Source organism: Cavia porcellus, unplaced genomic scaffold (genome assembly GCF_034190915.1).
Source record: "Cavia porcellus strain 051 isolate PalLab524CR breed Dunkin Hartley unplaced genomic scaffold, mCavPor4.1 scaffold_16, whole genome shotgun sequence".
Taxonomy (NCBI): Eukaryota; Metazoa; Chordata; class Mammalia; order Rodentia; family Caviidae; genus Cavia; species Cavia porcellus.
The window spans coordinates 28,599,576-28,616,030 of NW_026947499.1; the positions used below are offsets into that span (position 1 = coordinate 28,599,576).

The following is a 16,455-nucleotide window of genomic DNA, read 5'->3' on the forward strand; positions in this document are numbered from 1 at the left end:
GTCCTGGCAGCTGGAGGGCTGATGCATGCAAAGTGGGCATCTCCTTGTCCAGCCGCCTGACCACCCTGGCATGGCTGAATCTGAAAGCTAATGACATTATTGTGTGGAGACACAATGTCTGTGCACATTTGCTGACCCAGGTTTTGCTGTGGGCTTAATCCAGCATTCTCACCCCGCTTTCCACAGGGATGCAGTGCTCACCCATCTTGGCAGCGGCACTCCTGGAGAAGGTATAAATGCCACCTCCCGGTGGCCGGGCTTCACGGGTACTCACAGGGGCTGGTATCGCTGGTAAGAATGTCTCTCTTGTTTGTCTGGCCTTTTTCTGTCGTCTTCATGCCTGTTGGAAAGTGGGGAGAACCCAGATTTGAGTGCAGGTGCCTCTGATTTCTGACAAGGTGACCTTGGGCAGAGACTTCCATGATCTCGGCCTCAGTTTTCTTTTCTGTTAAATGGGGAGAGGGAGCATGAGACTTCCTCTGTCATAGGGATGAGGGAGAGGACAGGTGAGCAGTGCAGCATGGTGCCTGGCACAGAGCAGGCACTCAGAAGAGGCTCCATTAACAACAAACGTTATCAGCATCTTTGTTTCACCAGAAGCTGGACAGGAAAGTGTAACTGGGGTTTGCAAACCAAGAACAGTTTAGCATTGGTCTTTTCCAGGTGAACAAGCCAGCTTTCTCCACAGGTACTGTGCTTTCCTGGTATACCTCTGGTCCAGGCTAGGAAGTCAAAGCTCTCTAGGTGCTGTCATAACACATGATTTTGATGCCACTAACTTGGTTGACAGGATCTTAAGAACACCATCTCTGCTGTCCCTGGCTGGTTCTGAATATATTTTACATAATTGCATTCTTGCAACCTATTCACACATATAGTCAGGCACCATTGCTGCCCCATTTTACAGGACAGGAAAATGAGGCAGTAGGAAAGAATGTGACCTGCCTGAGGGCTCTATGCTGTTAATGGTGGAGTCAACAACTGAGCTGGGCTGCTGAGCTTCCTTGTCTTTAGTGTGAGGATACAGTACTGGGGAGTCCAATGCGGGGACCTCGGGCCCCATGACAGGCGCTGAGGGCTGGTTCCTTGGCAGACAGAGGGGCAGATTTTGCTCCTAACCTGCTTACATGATTTTCTTCCTTGGGAAAGATGGCCCAGCCCAGCTTTTTGCAGGAAGGGGTTTTGGCCACTGGGTACTCTCTCTGAAAACCAAGGGTGGGTGTCCTTGCTGACAGCCAGGAGGCCGCAGCTGGGATGCCAGCCCTTCCCAGAGGAAGGGGAAGAGGCTTACGGTTTACCAGACTTTTCCACCAGCCCCAGGGCTCCAGCTTCCACTATCGTACCGTACCAGTCTCACCACGCTCACACGGTGCAGTCAGGACTCACAGCGAGAGGAGCCGTCTGGGTACCGAGAGGTGGAGAGGCACCTCCAGGAGCAGGTGGAGGCTGGGGCGGGGTAGAGGGACTTCTAGTTCCCAAACTGGGAGCCACAGTGGCCCCTGACATAGCCAGCGCTTTTTCAAAGCAGGGTCAGTGTGGCATCTGCAGCCCGCAGCAGAGTGCTGGGCCAGCTCCGGACCCCATCTCAAGTTCTGGTTTGTCACCACTCTCTTAGGGGACCTCATTTTCCCCTCCACCCAGGCTGGCCTGGACACAGAAATAGAGGTGACGTGCCAGGCAGTTGTGCAGATGACCTGCAGTCAGGGGGACAGCACAGGGCCGGGCCCGGAAGGGGTGGTCCTGAGGTTCCAGGGGAAGAAGCCGAGGGCCAGCGAGGTCCTCAGGGAGGCTTTCTGTGTCTTTCAGGTCACTCCTGTGCGGGACAGTCCACCATGGCCTCAGACCACCAGACCCAGGCGGGCAAGCAGCAGCCCCTCAACCCCAAGGTGGGTACCAGCCAGGTGGGACAAATGAGCCTGCTTTTCCAAACTCGAGTTCCCTTCTGAAAGAGTGCGTGGCTTTTGCCTTCCCTTCACAGCCCTGCTCGTCTTCAGGTCTGCACACTGAGGGCTGACTCGCAAGGTCCCTTCCAGGCCTGGGGCAGGCCGGGCTCCCAGCACAGCTTCCAGCTTTGGGGTTTACTTTCTTGCCTTGCGGGTACCTCACACCCTGGTGCCTAGGAGGTTCCTGGAGGCTGGGTGGACCCTGCGCCCCATCGGAGATGCAGCCCTTGAGGTTCCCTGCTAGCTCGTGCTGTGTCATCTTGCACAGTTATCTGATACCACGGAGCCTCTATTCCCTCTTTAAAATGAGAACCAGATTTACACACAGGTGGTTGTGGAGAGGCACAGCACCAGGCTTATCCTGACACACACGCATGTCCACCTGGCCCGAGCCAGATTCCCATCACACAATCTGCTCTCCACACCTCTTTAACAACTTCCCACCTGGGCCTGCCATGGATTCTTCTGGCACTGCCCTCTGTCTGTTCAGTTCCTCCCTAGCCAGGCAGGCCCAGCTAATGCAGCCTCAGCCTGTCCTTTCTGAACCCTGCTTTCTAGAGGACCAGCGATACACAAGCACATGAGCATAGGACTTGAAGTACTGAGAAGCACTGCAGAGGGACACGGGGTGAGGGGTTCTGGAGAGCCGGCAGACTGGGTAAGCTCAGATGGTCAGGGAGGGCCTCTCAGAGGTGGAGATGTCTGGGCAGAGATCTGGGTCAAGCAAGGGAATGGCCATGTGAAAATTGGATTAGGGGTTGCTATGAACATCTGGGCAGCAGGAGCAGCCTGTGCAAAGGCCCTGAGGTTGCATGAGTGAGCAGAAGAATGGCAAGAAGGCCAGGTTTGAAGCAGCACTGTCCAACAGATTCACAACATGGACTACACATGTAATTTCAAATGTCCTAGTTGCTACAGTTTAAAAAGTAAAAACCAGTTGTCATGGTGGTGGCACAAGCCTATAATTCTAGGAGTCTAAGAGGCTGAGGCAGGAAGATCCTAAATTTGAGTTTAGCCTGGGAAATCTGGTGACTTACTGAGACCAAAAGCCTGTCTAAAAATTTTTAAAAAACAACCAAACAAACAAAAAAAAATATCAGAGGATACAGCTCAATGTGAAGGCTCTGGGTTAAATCCCTAGTAACACACACACACACACACACACACACACACACACACACACACAGAAAGGGAGAGAGAGAGAGAGAGAGAGAGAGAGACAGAGACAGAGACAGATAGAGAGAGAGAAAGATACACAGAAACAGGTGACGTTGAAGTTAGTTTTTATTTTATTTGAACCCCAGATATCCCAAATATTAGCATTTTAATTTAGGGAGCTCTTTTACATCATTTTCCCACAGAGATCTGCAAAACCAGATGTGTATTTTGCACAGCACATCTTAGCCCAGGTAGCCTGCACCTGTCCGATAGCTCTATGTCCCTAGAGGCTGCTGTATGGACAGGGAAGCTGTAAAGGGTCAGGTAACGTGGACACCGTTCGTCCCATCACGCTGATGAAGATTAACACTAGCGCCAGGTCCCTGATGCTCTGCGCTTCTCAGATTCTGTGTGCAGACCCTGACCTTCCTCCCTGGCCCCACCTCTCACCTAGCCTTCTCTCACACCCTGTCCACTTCTGAATCCTTCTTGGGCCACTGCAGAACAGGCATTTTACAGACAAGAGGACCGAGGCTCGGAGCAACCCAGCTGCTTCTCAGGGTGGCCCAGCAAGCGCAGCATGGGAGCATGTCTCTGGCCCCATCGCTGGCCAGGTCAATGACCGCAAAGGCTATGCTGAGCCCATGGAATTTGTCTCTGAGCCCTACTGCCCTGCCCCTTCCTTTATGTGGCTAATCCCCGGGCTGGGCGGGAGGGTGCTTACGCAGCCACTGCTGACCCTGTGGATTCTGCAGCTGCCCGGAGCCCTCCTCCCCTGAGGCAGCCCCTGCGGAAAGGTGGCCTGGAAACCCCACTCCCTGTTCCCACTAAAACCATGAAAGGTGACTCCACCCCCCAGTCGGTGCGTGGCTGTGAGACCTCAGGCAGGTAGGTCCCTTCACTCTGCAGAGGTTCAGGTTCTCTGACGAGCCCCGCCTGAACCAAGACCAGGTGAGTCAAGGAGCATGATGCCCTTGAGAAGCACCTCGAAGGGTCAGCTGTAGGGAGACCAAGACACCCCACACGGTGGAGGCGTGCGGAAAGGGTGCAGGTATGTGCAGAGTAGCTTTACAGGGGAATGGAGGGGAAGGGCAAGCGCACAGGCCGAACTCTGAGGGGACCAGAAACAGCACCTGTGCCTCCGGAGGTGGCCCGTGCATGAGCGGTGCTGGTGTCTCCCAGGAGCTGGCTGAAATACAAAATGTGGCGCTGCACCCCAGAGCCAGCCTCGTGTTAGCACCTCTTCAGGTTACTTGCAACCTTTAAGTTGCAAGACGCTGCTTCAGTTTCAGCTGCAGCAGAGAACTCTGGGCTCCAGGCTCTACCTCTCTACTCCATGCTTATTAATAAATATAATCTTGAAGGACTGAGGACAGAGCACAGTGACAGCGTGCCTGCCTGACGTGCAAGAGGCTCTGGGTTCCATTCCCAGTACTGCAAAAGAAGATCGTAATTATGTCTCCTACCTGCAAAGCAAACACCATGACTAACCATTATGCTTCCCAAATGCTTAAACAATCCCATTAGGTCAGTTGTTACCCATTTCACAGAAGGGAAGACTGAGGGGAAAAGGAGAAAGGAGCAATTTCAGGGACAAGATCTCATAGCTGGTGACTCACAGAGCCAAGACTATGACTTTAGGTTTGGTACGACTCGGAGCAGTGCAGCCTCTGGCATCTTGGAGCCTCTGAGCTTGCCACCCCTTCCCTTTCTTCTTGGCAGGGCGGGTCTGACTCTGTTCCCCACCTTCCCCTCCACAGATCATCATCTTTGAGCAGGAGAACTTCCAAGGCCACTCACATGAGCTCAATGGACCCTGCCCCAACCTGAAGGAGACGGGTGTAGAGAAAGCAGGCTCTGTCCTGGTACAGGCTGGACCGTACGTACACAGGGTGTCACCTGCTCGAGGCTGTCTGGGGAGGCCATCAGGCTGCAGGGCTGGGGGAGTCTGCTGTCACGGTGCCCCTAGATGTGTTTCCTAAGCCAGAGGCCAGAAGGTGGGGCCTGGAAGCCCAGGGAGGCCCATGGTGCTGGGTTCAAATTCAGACTGCACCACCTCTGTGCTGTGTGTATCTGGCAGGAACTTCCCTCTCTGAACCTCAGTTTCCTCCTGTAAGACAGATGAGACTGACCGTCCTCCAGAGGCAGAAAGAAGAGTGCTCAGGAGGAAAGCCTGGCACAGAGCGAGCCCCTTCCTATAGGCAGCAGCGACACAGGCCTTTTAAAAACCATCACACTGCAGTTCTGGGGCTGGCCCTGATCTCCTGGGGTCCTGGCTCGGCCTCCACGCCTCTCTCCCCAAGTCCTGAGCCCCTGGATCTGAACAGATTTTCTAAAGTCTGTGCTGTCCCACTAGGGCTGGGTCACTACCTGAGAGGCAGGGGAGGTGACTGATGGAGTCAGTTCTCCCTGTCTTCTGGCCGGGCACAGCCCCGTGAGCCTGCAAGGACACAAAGCCCGTAGTGTGGCCGGGGCCTCTCTCTTGGCCCCTGGCTGTTCCTTCTCTGTAAACACCTTAGAAAATGGGGCCACCAGTGACTCCACCCAAAAGGGTGGACTGGTGTGGTAACCCTGGAGGTGCTGGGGTGATCCACACCACACGTCTCCAGCTCGCTGAGTGTGACAGCCCTGCCCATGCCGGAGCCTGCAAGACACAGGCAAAGGACCCATCCTGCCAAGCCAGCTCGGGGGCGCTCGGGGGACCTGCCGTGCCAGAGCCGGGCCCCTCGGGGTAACTTAACCTTGATCACTGGAGCACCCTATCTGGATTTCAGTTGCCTTTTACCATTTTGATGGAAGATGTTGATGAACATAATTTAATGAAGTACTTTTAGCTTTTGGTTAGTTTGGTTTTTCGTGGTGTTAGAAATTGAACCCAGGCCTTGACCATGCTAGGTATATGCTCTACTGCTGAGGTAAACCCCAGCCTTCCCAAACAGAGTTTGTTCTCCTTTTTCTTTTTAAAAAGATAAATTTTGGATATTTTTTTTGTTTTTGTTTTTGTTTTTGTTTTTGTTTTTGTTTTGGCCATCCTGGAGGTTGAACCCAGAACATTCTCCCTGAGCTTCAGTCCCCAGCCCTTTTTCATTCTGAGACAGGGTCTCGTCAAGTGATTAAGTTTCCCAGGCTGAGTTCAAACTCGGTATCATCCTGCCTCAGCCTCCCAAAATGCTGAGATTAGAGGTATGTGCCACCACAACTCACTTAAATTTTGATGTTAAAAAATAATTACTGTTTATTGCTTAAAGTTAATAAGATCTGATTTAGAACAAAAAAGTTTTCACTCTAAACCTCAGAACTGATCATTGTTAAGAGTTGATCTGAAAAAAATTGAAACTGAATGTAATGTGTAATGTGTAATGTTTGTAATGTTTCATAACTCAGTTCAAGATCTTTACAAGGTAGCCTGCCTTTCATTGACTGGCATTTCAGGGCGGTGTTTTCCAGAGTGGCTGGAGGCTGATGTGCCTCAGAACCTCGGGAGGGAGATGATTCAAATGCAGATGCCGGCTCCGCTCCAGCCTCCCTAAATCACACTCTTGGGTTTGGAGCCCAGGAATCTGCATGAAACCAGTTTGCCTGTTGCTATTTTTACTCAGTTAGAATTGAGAACCTGTGTCTTAAACTGCTATTTATCAAGGCTTTGGAGCACTCTGTGACTGCCCATGCCGGGTTTATCTCATCTCCCCTGACCATCAGGCATCTAAGTTGTCTGTCTTACTTGGTATGTTAAACACCGCAACGACGGACAACCTTATGTAGCCATCTTGGAACCCTTGACAATGCTCTCCAGGACACACTGTCTGAGGCAGGGCTGTGGATCCAGAGCACGGTCTCTGCTAAAAGAGGACAGTGACTGGAACTGCCTCTTCCATTCGTGACTTAGATTGCAGTTCTGGGTTGCTGTCCCACAGGGAGGGCCGACTGTGCTCCTCCCTCTCCAGCTCTGCTCTGGGCAATGTCACATAGACAGCTGCAGCAGGAGCACTGATGCCATGGAAGCTGGCAGGTGCTGCACATCAGGGTTGCTGGCTTTCTGTTTTTTGTTTTGAGTGCAGGTTGTTAATTTGGCAGCATTCTGTTGCTCTTCGGACATGAGGGGCATTTGCCGCCGGGCAGTCTTCTGGACGCCCCCCTTATTTCAGCCAGTGTGCTGGCTGCACAGCCCTAAATTCTGGGGACCTGAGATGACCCTGCACTTGGACTCCTTGTGTGAGACTTTAGAGGGAGCTGCTGCTCCCTGGCGGATGGGCAGGGTGAGGTCAGGGTGGGACTGATCCGCTCCCCTGTCCTCTGTCCCTGTTGCAGCTGGGTGGGCTATGAACAGGCCAACTGCAAGGGCGAGCAGTTTGTGTTTGAGAAGGGGGAGTACCCTCGCTGGGACTCCTGGACCAGCAGCCGGAGGACCGACTCGCTCAGCTCCCTGAGGCCCATCAAAGTGGTGAGTCTCAGGCCCGTCACCCTCCTCTCCGTCTGCCTCCTTGGAGGCTTAGCCCCTGGTGTGCCCCTACTGACCGGCTAGAAGCCTCTTTAACTGAGGGACCTTCCCTCCTTTGGCTGCAGTTTCCTCATCTGTGAAATGGGGTTATTACACCCACTCCTGAAACTCCAGCACGCTCAGCCTACGGGCTGCACCTTGGATCACTCAAGGGCTCCATGCACGCGACTGCAGTGTGCTTGCTGGGGTTGTATACTCCTATCAGCCAGCAATTGCTCAATAAATGAGAGTCATCATCAATATTAAGAATGTTTTGAGGTTAGGAATGAGGAAGGTGGTTTGGCTCTTACTCAAAACCCACGACAGTGTGAGCTGCTAGCACTTCTCTGTTCCCAGTTCTATCTCTGTTCCTGTTTCTCACCATCATGCGAATCCTAGGGGAGAGGACAGGTCATTGCAGTCTTCAAATATTCTACTCCCAAACCTTCCAAGCCCAGACCAGTTCCTCCCAGATGGAAGGACCTACTGCTGATGGAAGACTAGAGAAGTTTGGGCTCAGCTTCCCACAGACCTGGGTTCAGATGTTGGCGCTGCTATCCCCAGCTGTGTGACCCTGGGCCAGTAACTTCACCTCTCTGAGCCTCCATCACCTCATCTGCCAATAGCTTAAAAGTTGTTTAAAGGACTAAAGGAGATACATAAGAACTACGTCAGGAGGATGGGAAAAGCTAAAGAGATGATATAGCCCTGGTACAGAGGGGTGGTGAGACTGTGTGTGTGTCCAGGTAAGCAGGTGGATAGATCACAGCTGCCATTGTGGAAACAGAAGTCGAGGCTGAGGGAGAGAAATGACATCTCGGAACCAAATATTCCCGACGCGTAGGACAGGGAGGGTCTGTTACATGGAAACAGAAGTCTGCAAGTGGCATGTCCCAGACACCCAGGAGTGCTGGGTAGGGCGAGGATCATGGCAGAGAATGAGGTGGGGCCCCTCCCGCACATTCATGCACCCCCGCGGTGTCAACAGGACAGCCAGGAGCACAAGATCATCCTCTATGAGAACCCCAACTTCACGGGGAAGAAGATGGAGATCATCGATGACGACGTGCCCAGCTTCCACGCCCACGGCTACCAGGAGAAGGTGTCGTCAGTGCGTGTGCAGAGCGGCACGTAAGTACACTGGGGTTTGGGGGCCCGAGTCCTCCTCAGCCCGGAGCTCACTAGTGACCATGTCACTGTCCTCTGAGACCTCAGACTTCCCGCTGGAGAATGGGCACAAATCATCAGCTGCTTGTGGCTTTCAGAGGTTGCACCCAGGACTCCAAGTGGACAGCCCTCTGCCTCCGGACAGAGAGAGCTCAGCTGCAGCCTCAGCCCTGAGGGGCAGAGAGTGTAGGGTCAGGGTTAGGGTCAGGTGGGTCAAGGCGGAAAGGTGGGAATGAGCTGATGCTCTTCACGCAGCTGTGGTGGCAGGGAGTCCTGCGTACGCCGGGCTCCTCTCGAATGTGCTCCTGACTCTGCAGACAGGAGCCCCTTTCCACCGAATAGAAGGCCTTTGACAGACAAACCCTGGCTGTGAGCATTGAGGGGTTGCTCCCTATAAAATATGCGGATTCTATCACGGCTGGCTGCAGGGCTTCTGGCGGACGTCCTGGGGTGGGACATACAGTCAGCACTCAGTATCTGAGGATCCAACTAACCTCGAGTGGAAAATTCACGCAGAAAGTATCGATCACACCAGCACTCAACACCTGCACTTTGCTCCTCTTGTCATTGTTCCCCAAATGACACTGCAATACATAGCATTTGTATCGCATCAGGTGTTACAAATCACCCGGGATGGTTTACAGCACACAGGAGGATGCGCCTGGGTTTTTTCCAAGAACTATACCATTTTATATAAGAGACTTGAGCATCCACAGATTCAGATGTCTCTGGGGGTCTTGGGACCAAAACTCTGGACCTTGGGACAATGGACCGGCTCGTAATAGTCAAATCCTAAATTTCCAGAAACTTTGTAGATTCTGGCTCATTAATCATTGGAACTTAAAATCAACCATACTAAGCAAACTTATACCAAGGAGTTGGTGAGTGCTACAAATCAGGGCTTTCCCCCCTCTAGACAGCCGGGTTAACAACACACACTGGCTGCCTGGGTCTTGTCAAGCTCTGTAATTACGTGCAAATTTCTGTGTCCATTCACGCATTCATCCCTTTATTGATTTCATTTGTCAAAAGCTGTCATGTGCCTTGCACTGTGTCAGGCACTCAGAATGTGAAGATAGAAGTGGGGGACCTTTGTGTCTGCCTAACACTTTAGAAGGAGCAACTGTCAGCAATTTAAGAATCCATACAAATCTAAGCTACATTCTCAAGGAGCAGACTCAAGCTGATACATCAAGGCATAGTAGGCACTGTTCAATAAGAAAATGAGAAAAATGTCCTAGAAAAAGACAGTGGAATGTGCAAAGGCCCTGTGGTGGTAATCCTTTAAGGACTCCACAGAGGCTATAGTGGCTGCAGTGCAGAAATGTGGGCCCATAGGACTGAGAAGCAGTGGTGGATGTGCTCACAGAGCCTGGCTGGGCAGATTATAATGTTCACCAAGTGCTGAAAAGATTCAATGGTCCCACTCATGGTAAATGCCCTGAATGGTGGGATGGTGGGTAGGTTACAGAGGTTTCCTGGAATCTTCTCCATTCTCCCTCGGCCTTGGGTCTTGGCCTGGGTCCCCTTAGCATCCATGAGCTCATGCTCTCTCCTTGCTGCAGTCCTGGTACCAGGCCTTTGGTCAAAATTTGCATTGGAAGTTAGCGAGCCCCCCACCTCACCCCCAAGAGAAGGAAGCAGGCAGCAGCTCCATGCTGGAAGGGGGGTGGGTGGGAAGAGGTGTCCTGCTCAGCACTGAGAGAGGACGGCTCTGTCCTTCCTGATGGCTGAAGGGTTCTCCCGCCCTGCCTCTGCCCTGCAGGTGGGTCGGCTACCAGTACCCCGGCTACCGTGGACTGCAGTACCTGCTGGAGAAAGGGGACTACAAGGACAGCAGCGACTTTGGGGCCCCCCACCCACAGGTGCAGTCTGTGCGTCGCATCCGAGACATGCAGTGGCACCAGCGAGGTGCCTTCCACCCCTCCAGCTAGTGCCCCAGCCCCGTTCCACCTGCCCAGAAGCCAGGGCTGCTGTCCGGGATCCCGCCAGGCCCCCAGTGAGTGAATAAAGTGTGTCTTGCAACGTGTCTGCTGCTAGTCTTTATCCACTGTGGCCGTGTGTGCGTATGTGTGTGTGCGTGTATGTGTGTGTGTGTGTGTGTGTGTTTGAGGGAGACGAGGAGGAGGGAAAAAAGGAGTATCGATCACCAAGAGGGGAGTCTGCACCTGCGGCTCTGCAGCTCCTCAGCTATGTGACCTTGAGCACGCTGTGCAGCCTCCCTGAGCCTGTTTCTTCACCTTACAACTGACTGCCTCGCCTCCTAAGTGCCTGGCTCCGTTCATCTCCGGTGCTCACACTCAGGGGCACAACACAGCGGCCTCCGCCCTTAAAACCAGCCCTCTGCTTGCCGTTCTTGTGTCACTGCTTCCACGGTGATGGAGGGTGTGTGTGTTTTGTGCTTTTGTGGTGCGTCTCCCAGGACAGTCAGGCGCCCTGCGATCCCCACCCCGCCCTGGAGAGGCTGCAGCTACACGTTTGCTCGCCTGCATCCGCTGATCCCTGCCTGCACTGTCCCATTGGTGTGATGTGAGTGTGGCCAGGGGCAAGGTGGCCATGTGGCCGCCTGCAGGAACAAGGCATGGTCTACACGTCCCCTGGGCTGGGTGCTGAGCTTTCCTGCCACCGTGGCCCATGGTGGGGTGGCAGGCACTCATTTATCAGCTTTGTTGTTGTCCCCCCACCCAAAGCATGAAAACCTTGCCTCCCCAGCAGGGTGGCTTGGGGATGAGGAACTCTGAGGCTCTAGGGACTCAGTTTTCAATGTTTTGTGAGACAGGGTCTCGCTATGCAGCTCAGGCTGGCCTTGAACTCACTACGTGGCCCAGGCTGGCCTTGAACCCGCAGCCATCCTCCTGCCTCAGCGTCCTGCGTGCCGGGACCGCAGGTGTGTGCCACCACACCAGTCAAGAGACTCATTTCTTTTTGGTTATAAATGATATACAATCTCCTGCCAGCAGCTAGCTTCTCCTCAGTTCCTTCCTGGTATCTTTTGAAAAGATTTTAAATTTTCATGTAGTCAAAGATTTTAAATTTTCATGTAGTCAAAGATCAAGCTTTCCCTCCGTGGTTTACGTCTTCCATGTCTTTTTAAATTCTTTCAAACCTCAGATGATGAATATATTCTTTTCTCTAAATATTTAAAAGTTTTGGCCTTCAAGTCTAAGTGCTTATCCTTTCTGGAGATGATTTTTGTGCACGGGGTCCAATTTCTTTTTGGGGAACCCTGCCCATTTTGCCACCCCTGTCCTACAGTAGCATATTGAGGAGTCCCCAGCCTCTTCCCCCGGGGTGCGGTTACCCCTGTCACTCCTTAGGGCTCCAAACGTGTGCGAGGCCTCTCTGTATGTTCCCACCATGCATCTTCTCTTACACTGTGTTTGAACTCATTGCTTTATGAGAAGCCTTAAGGTTGCCTAAATCATCAGTCTTCTTCAGAAAGTCTTGGAGGGGCTGGGGATTTAGCTCAGCGGCATAAGCGCCTGCCTTGCAAGCAGGCAGTTGTGAGTTTGATCCCTGGTACCGATAAAAACGAAAAAGACAAAAAAAATAACTGAAAGTTTTGGAAAATTTTGCTCCCCCTCCAGAAGTATCCTCTTGAATTTCTTTTTATTTGTTATTTTATCTTATTTTAAAGAGGATAAAACATAATAAAACCAATCAAAACAAACCAGTGTAAGAGATACAGGACTTCAAAACATTACAAAATTAACAACTTACTATAACACCTCTTGACATCTTCAAAATAGCTGCAGATAACTTCAGGTATAATAAAAATCAAACAGAACTGAACAGAATAGAAACAATAAAAACAAAACAAGAAATGCAATAAGGGGCTTCAAAACAAGCCTATAGCAATCCTGAAATTGCTACCATTATATATCTTGCTGTCTTTGAAATAGCTGCTCCTGCCACTGGATTTAACATAATCAAACAAAAGAGAATAAAGTTTAAGACAACAAAACAATGGAAATGATGTAGGACTTCCAAAATAAGACCATAGGGAGTCAGCAATGGCTACCGCCCTCAGAAGGAGGATCCCTAGATGCCACTCTGTGTACCGCTATCCTCTGAACCTGTGATCAGCCCACTGGCCCTAGACCTGCAGTGTTAGCAAACACCAAAGCACCACAGGCATCCAATTGCATGTCACCTGGTAGCTACGTTTCTCCAGATAAGCGAGTCGCTTACCGGGTGGGGGCGGGGAAGTTGGGACTTCTTGTTTGCCAGCCAGTGTGCTAGAAGGGGCTGGGGTCCGTCTGTTCCCAGTCTGGCGGCAGCCTGCACATGGTGCTAGTGCATATTCTCTTGAATTAATTTTTCCCATGAAAAGAGTACACTCTTTTATTTGTTTTTGTTCACACGTTTTAAGTTTCAACTTTTAATAATAAAACTCGATACATTGACCCCTGAATCATATTTTAAAAAACACTTGCTGTACCCATTATTTCCATGTCAATAAAGTCTAAGGCCGTACAGAACATCACAAGGCTCTGACTCTGCAAGGGGGCTCATGCAGGAGGCGGGCGCTAATTAACATACACTCAAAGGTTATGGATACCCACGTGTATGTGGCACTGTTCATTAATACTAAACATCCGCTCCGTGGGCAGCGTTCTGAAGCCTTTGTCACGACACACAGATTCACATTAAAATCAGCCTTTCAGCTTTACGACAATAACACATTCGTTTGAAGAAGCAAATCACACATAGGACTCGCAATAGCACTCCTGCCCTCCCTTCTCGCTGTCTCCAAGCTGCTGTCCTTAGAGCGGGCTCCACTTGGTCATTTTTCCATTGTGAGGAATGTCAGGAAGCAACAATTTAAAGGTAGCACCTTCAATACGCATAAAGGCATACACTTTTCTTAAAACAGCTGACTCCTATGCGTGCGAAGGGAGCCCGGACAATGGAGCAGTTGTGAAGATTGTGCCAGGAATCACGGGATAAGCAGTGCTGCTCCAAGTACACGACCATAGTGCTAGGCGAGGTCCTGATTTGACTCTGTGTGGCTCAAAACCCTCGGCAACTTAACAATGTCAAACTCCTTTGCTTCAATTGGGTGTATCAAATTTAAGTCATGAAAGCTGTACACGCTTCAGAATTTTTACGAGTGGCGCGTATATCATGTTTACAGGAGGCTTAAACAAAACCTCAAGAGGCCAGGGATCGCAGCACAGGAGGAAAAACTGAGAAACTTTAGATAAAAATTTAGGTATGCTGTAGCCTTGCCCAAAATTTGCAGTAAAGTAAGATTTAAAAAACACAGTTGAGCCAAGAACTACAAAGTACAAAGTAATGTCACTGGACCACAACTTGGTTGTTTTTATTCCTAGTGTATTTTTAAAGTCATAAATGATTTTTAAAATGCAAAGTTGAAACGTTTACTTTTCACTGCTTGAGAGTCTGACCAGTAATTCCAAACCATGCTTTCTAAATCCAGTCTTCAGACTTCTAAAACCTAGTTTGTAAGCTCCGCCATTCCAAATGTTCAGTTTCCGGTAACTGCTGAAGACAGAGGGTTAAGACAGTAACCTGAAAACAGCCCAGCAAACACAGAGAATGGTGACTGCCCCACTACCAAAAGTGAGGGAGAGATGTTTAAAAAACAGAACAGTGCTGATCTTTCACAGAAGAGAACACATGAGATTAACTTGTGTTTTGTAGACTTTGGTAATATTTTATTTCCCGCACGGGCCTCAAACCTATTTAACCTTTTACATGAAGTCACCAGTGGAAATCAATGAATAAAGCCCCCATGTGTCATCCAGAGAGGAATGGGTTACTTGTGAAGGAAAGTGATGTTCTGATGACGTCTTTTAAATGCTTACAGTTAATGGAAATATTTTCAAACTCGCTTTGGAAGCTATACAACATTCCATTCAACAAACAAAAATGGAAAGCAAAACTTTCTCTACTTTTTAAGGAAAAAATTCACTGTTACTTTTAGGATTATGACATACTCATTTTTGACTACCTAATCCAATATTTAAATTTTTTGAACGAAGATCCCAAAAAGAGACATTGTTTGACTGTAGGGAAGTCCCAAGTGAAAATGGATCAATGCGTGAACCTGGGCGTGCCCCACTGCACTCCTTAGACGCGCCCTCAAGTGAAAATAATTTCTATGTAGTAAGTCTGTGTCTCAAACTTAAAAACTAAACTGGTCCCTAGGAAAGACTGAACAAAAACTATTCCCTTGCCCCAAGTCACAACAAAACAGCTCAGATCCAATCTGCTGCTCCCCACAGAAACAGGCAGCAGGGCCTGAAGCTTCAAGTCTGGAATCTCAACCCCTACAACACTGCAAGACACTTTTTGTGTTTCCTAACAAAATTATGAGGAATATGAACTAGATAACACAGGATTTTGTAGGTATTTGTAAACACCAGTCACTTGGGTCTTTTTCTCCCCAAACTTGAAAGTACCACCTGCCCACACGCTGCTCTTAGTCTGCAGAGTGGTGGCGGGCAGAGAAAATGTCCTCATTGATGTCTAGCTGGGAAGGCAAAAAGACACTCTCAGTCCATCGGAGTTTCCAGGGGAGAAAGCCTAATGCGCTGGCACAGGACAAAGCTTCACTATTAAATCACAGTCAGGGAAGTCACTTGAACCAGTCAAACTGTCCGATATGCCCTGGCTGCGCTCTGCCAAGGGAGGGAGCTTGGGGTGTGGACTGTGGACCTCAGCAGTGGAGAGATAACCCTCTCCCAGCTCTCCCTCTCTGTCCCTGCTGTCTGTTCCCACGGGGCAGCCTCTTCAGCCTGCCCAGCCTGGGAGATGGTGGCAGGAACGGGCCAGCTGCACCTGCCTTGACTAGCAATAAATGGAGCTGGGAGCCGGGACTCACAACCCAGCTCGGGTCAGGTGGGAAGGCACCGGAAATGAGCTGATTGTGGAAGTGCTCGGTGCTGCTGGCGCTTGGGCTGCTTGCCTGGAGTTTTGGCCTCATGGCCAGCCACCTGGGCTGCACCCCCATGAGCCTGGGGACAGGGGCGGGACACCTATCCTACCCAAGTCATGCCAGTCTGAACTGCCCTTTCCTTTCCTTGCTCACACCACTCACTCTGTCAGCCCTACACAGCTCCTGCTCTACCAAATCAGCGGCAGGTGCTTCCTATCTGCCTGCTTGCTGGGATGCGCCCAGCTCAGCACTCTCTAAGGCCTTGCCCTCCCATACCCCTCCTGTCCCAGCCAGCTAGTTCCCTTTGGTGAGGGGTAGGACAGCTGTGCTGACTTTGTGTGCTGCACTTTCTCCATTCGGACAGCAGAGGGAGCCATTGTACTTCAGCCCTAGAATGCATCTCTAGAGCTTCAACTGGGGTCTTTCCCCCCCCTTAACTATCTTCCAGATCAGTGCTTGAATTTTTAACATATGTAATATAACATGTTGATGTTTTTGTCTGCCAATTCTAACATCTGTGTCAATCGGGGCTTGTTTTGGTTTACTGAGTATCCTCATTATGGGATGTTTTCCCTATTTTGGTCTGGTAATGTTTTTTAGATTCTAAACTATGTAAATTTTTCTTCATTTGGATGCTGGGTATTTTTTGGTATTCTTGTAAACATATTTGAGCTTTGTTCTGTGTTGCATAAGATTACTTGGAAACAGCTTAATTCTCCCAAGCATGACGAGCCAGGCTCAGTCAAGGAGTGATTACTCCTTGGACTAAGGTAAGATGCTTTATATCCAGTGTCCTATGAACCATG

At 50.5% G+C, this 16,455-nt stretch overlaps 1 protein-coding gene across 1 annotated transcript; it reads left to right on the plus strand.

The window, feature by feature from the left end:
* The first annotated feature begins 261 nt into the window (after window positions 1-261).
* Window positions 262-10,774, plus strand: Crybb2 (crystallin beta B2). Its single transcript, NM_001173071.1, is given in 6 exon segments — window positions 262-291; window positions 1,807-1,886; window positions 4,862-4,980; window positions 7,410-7,542; window positions 8,567-8,709; window positions 10,511-10,774. Coding segments are annotated over 5 exon segments (618 nt in total). The 5' UTR covers window positions 262-291; window positions 1,807-1,832; the 3' UTR covers window positions 10,680-10,774.
* Window positions 10,775-16,455: the final 5,681 nt, after the last annotated feature.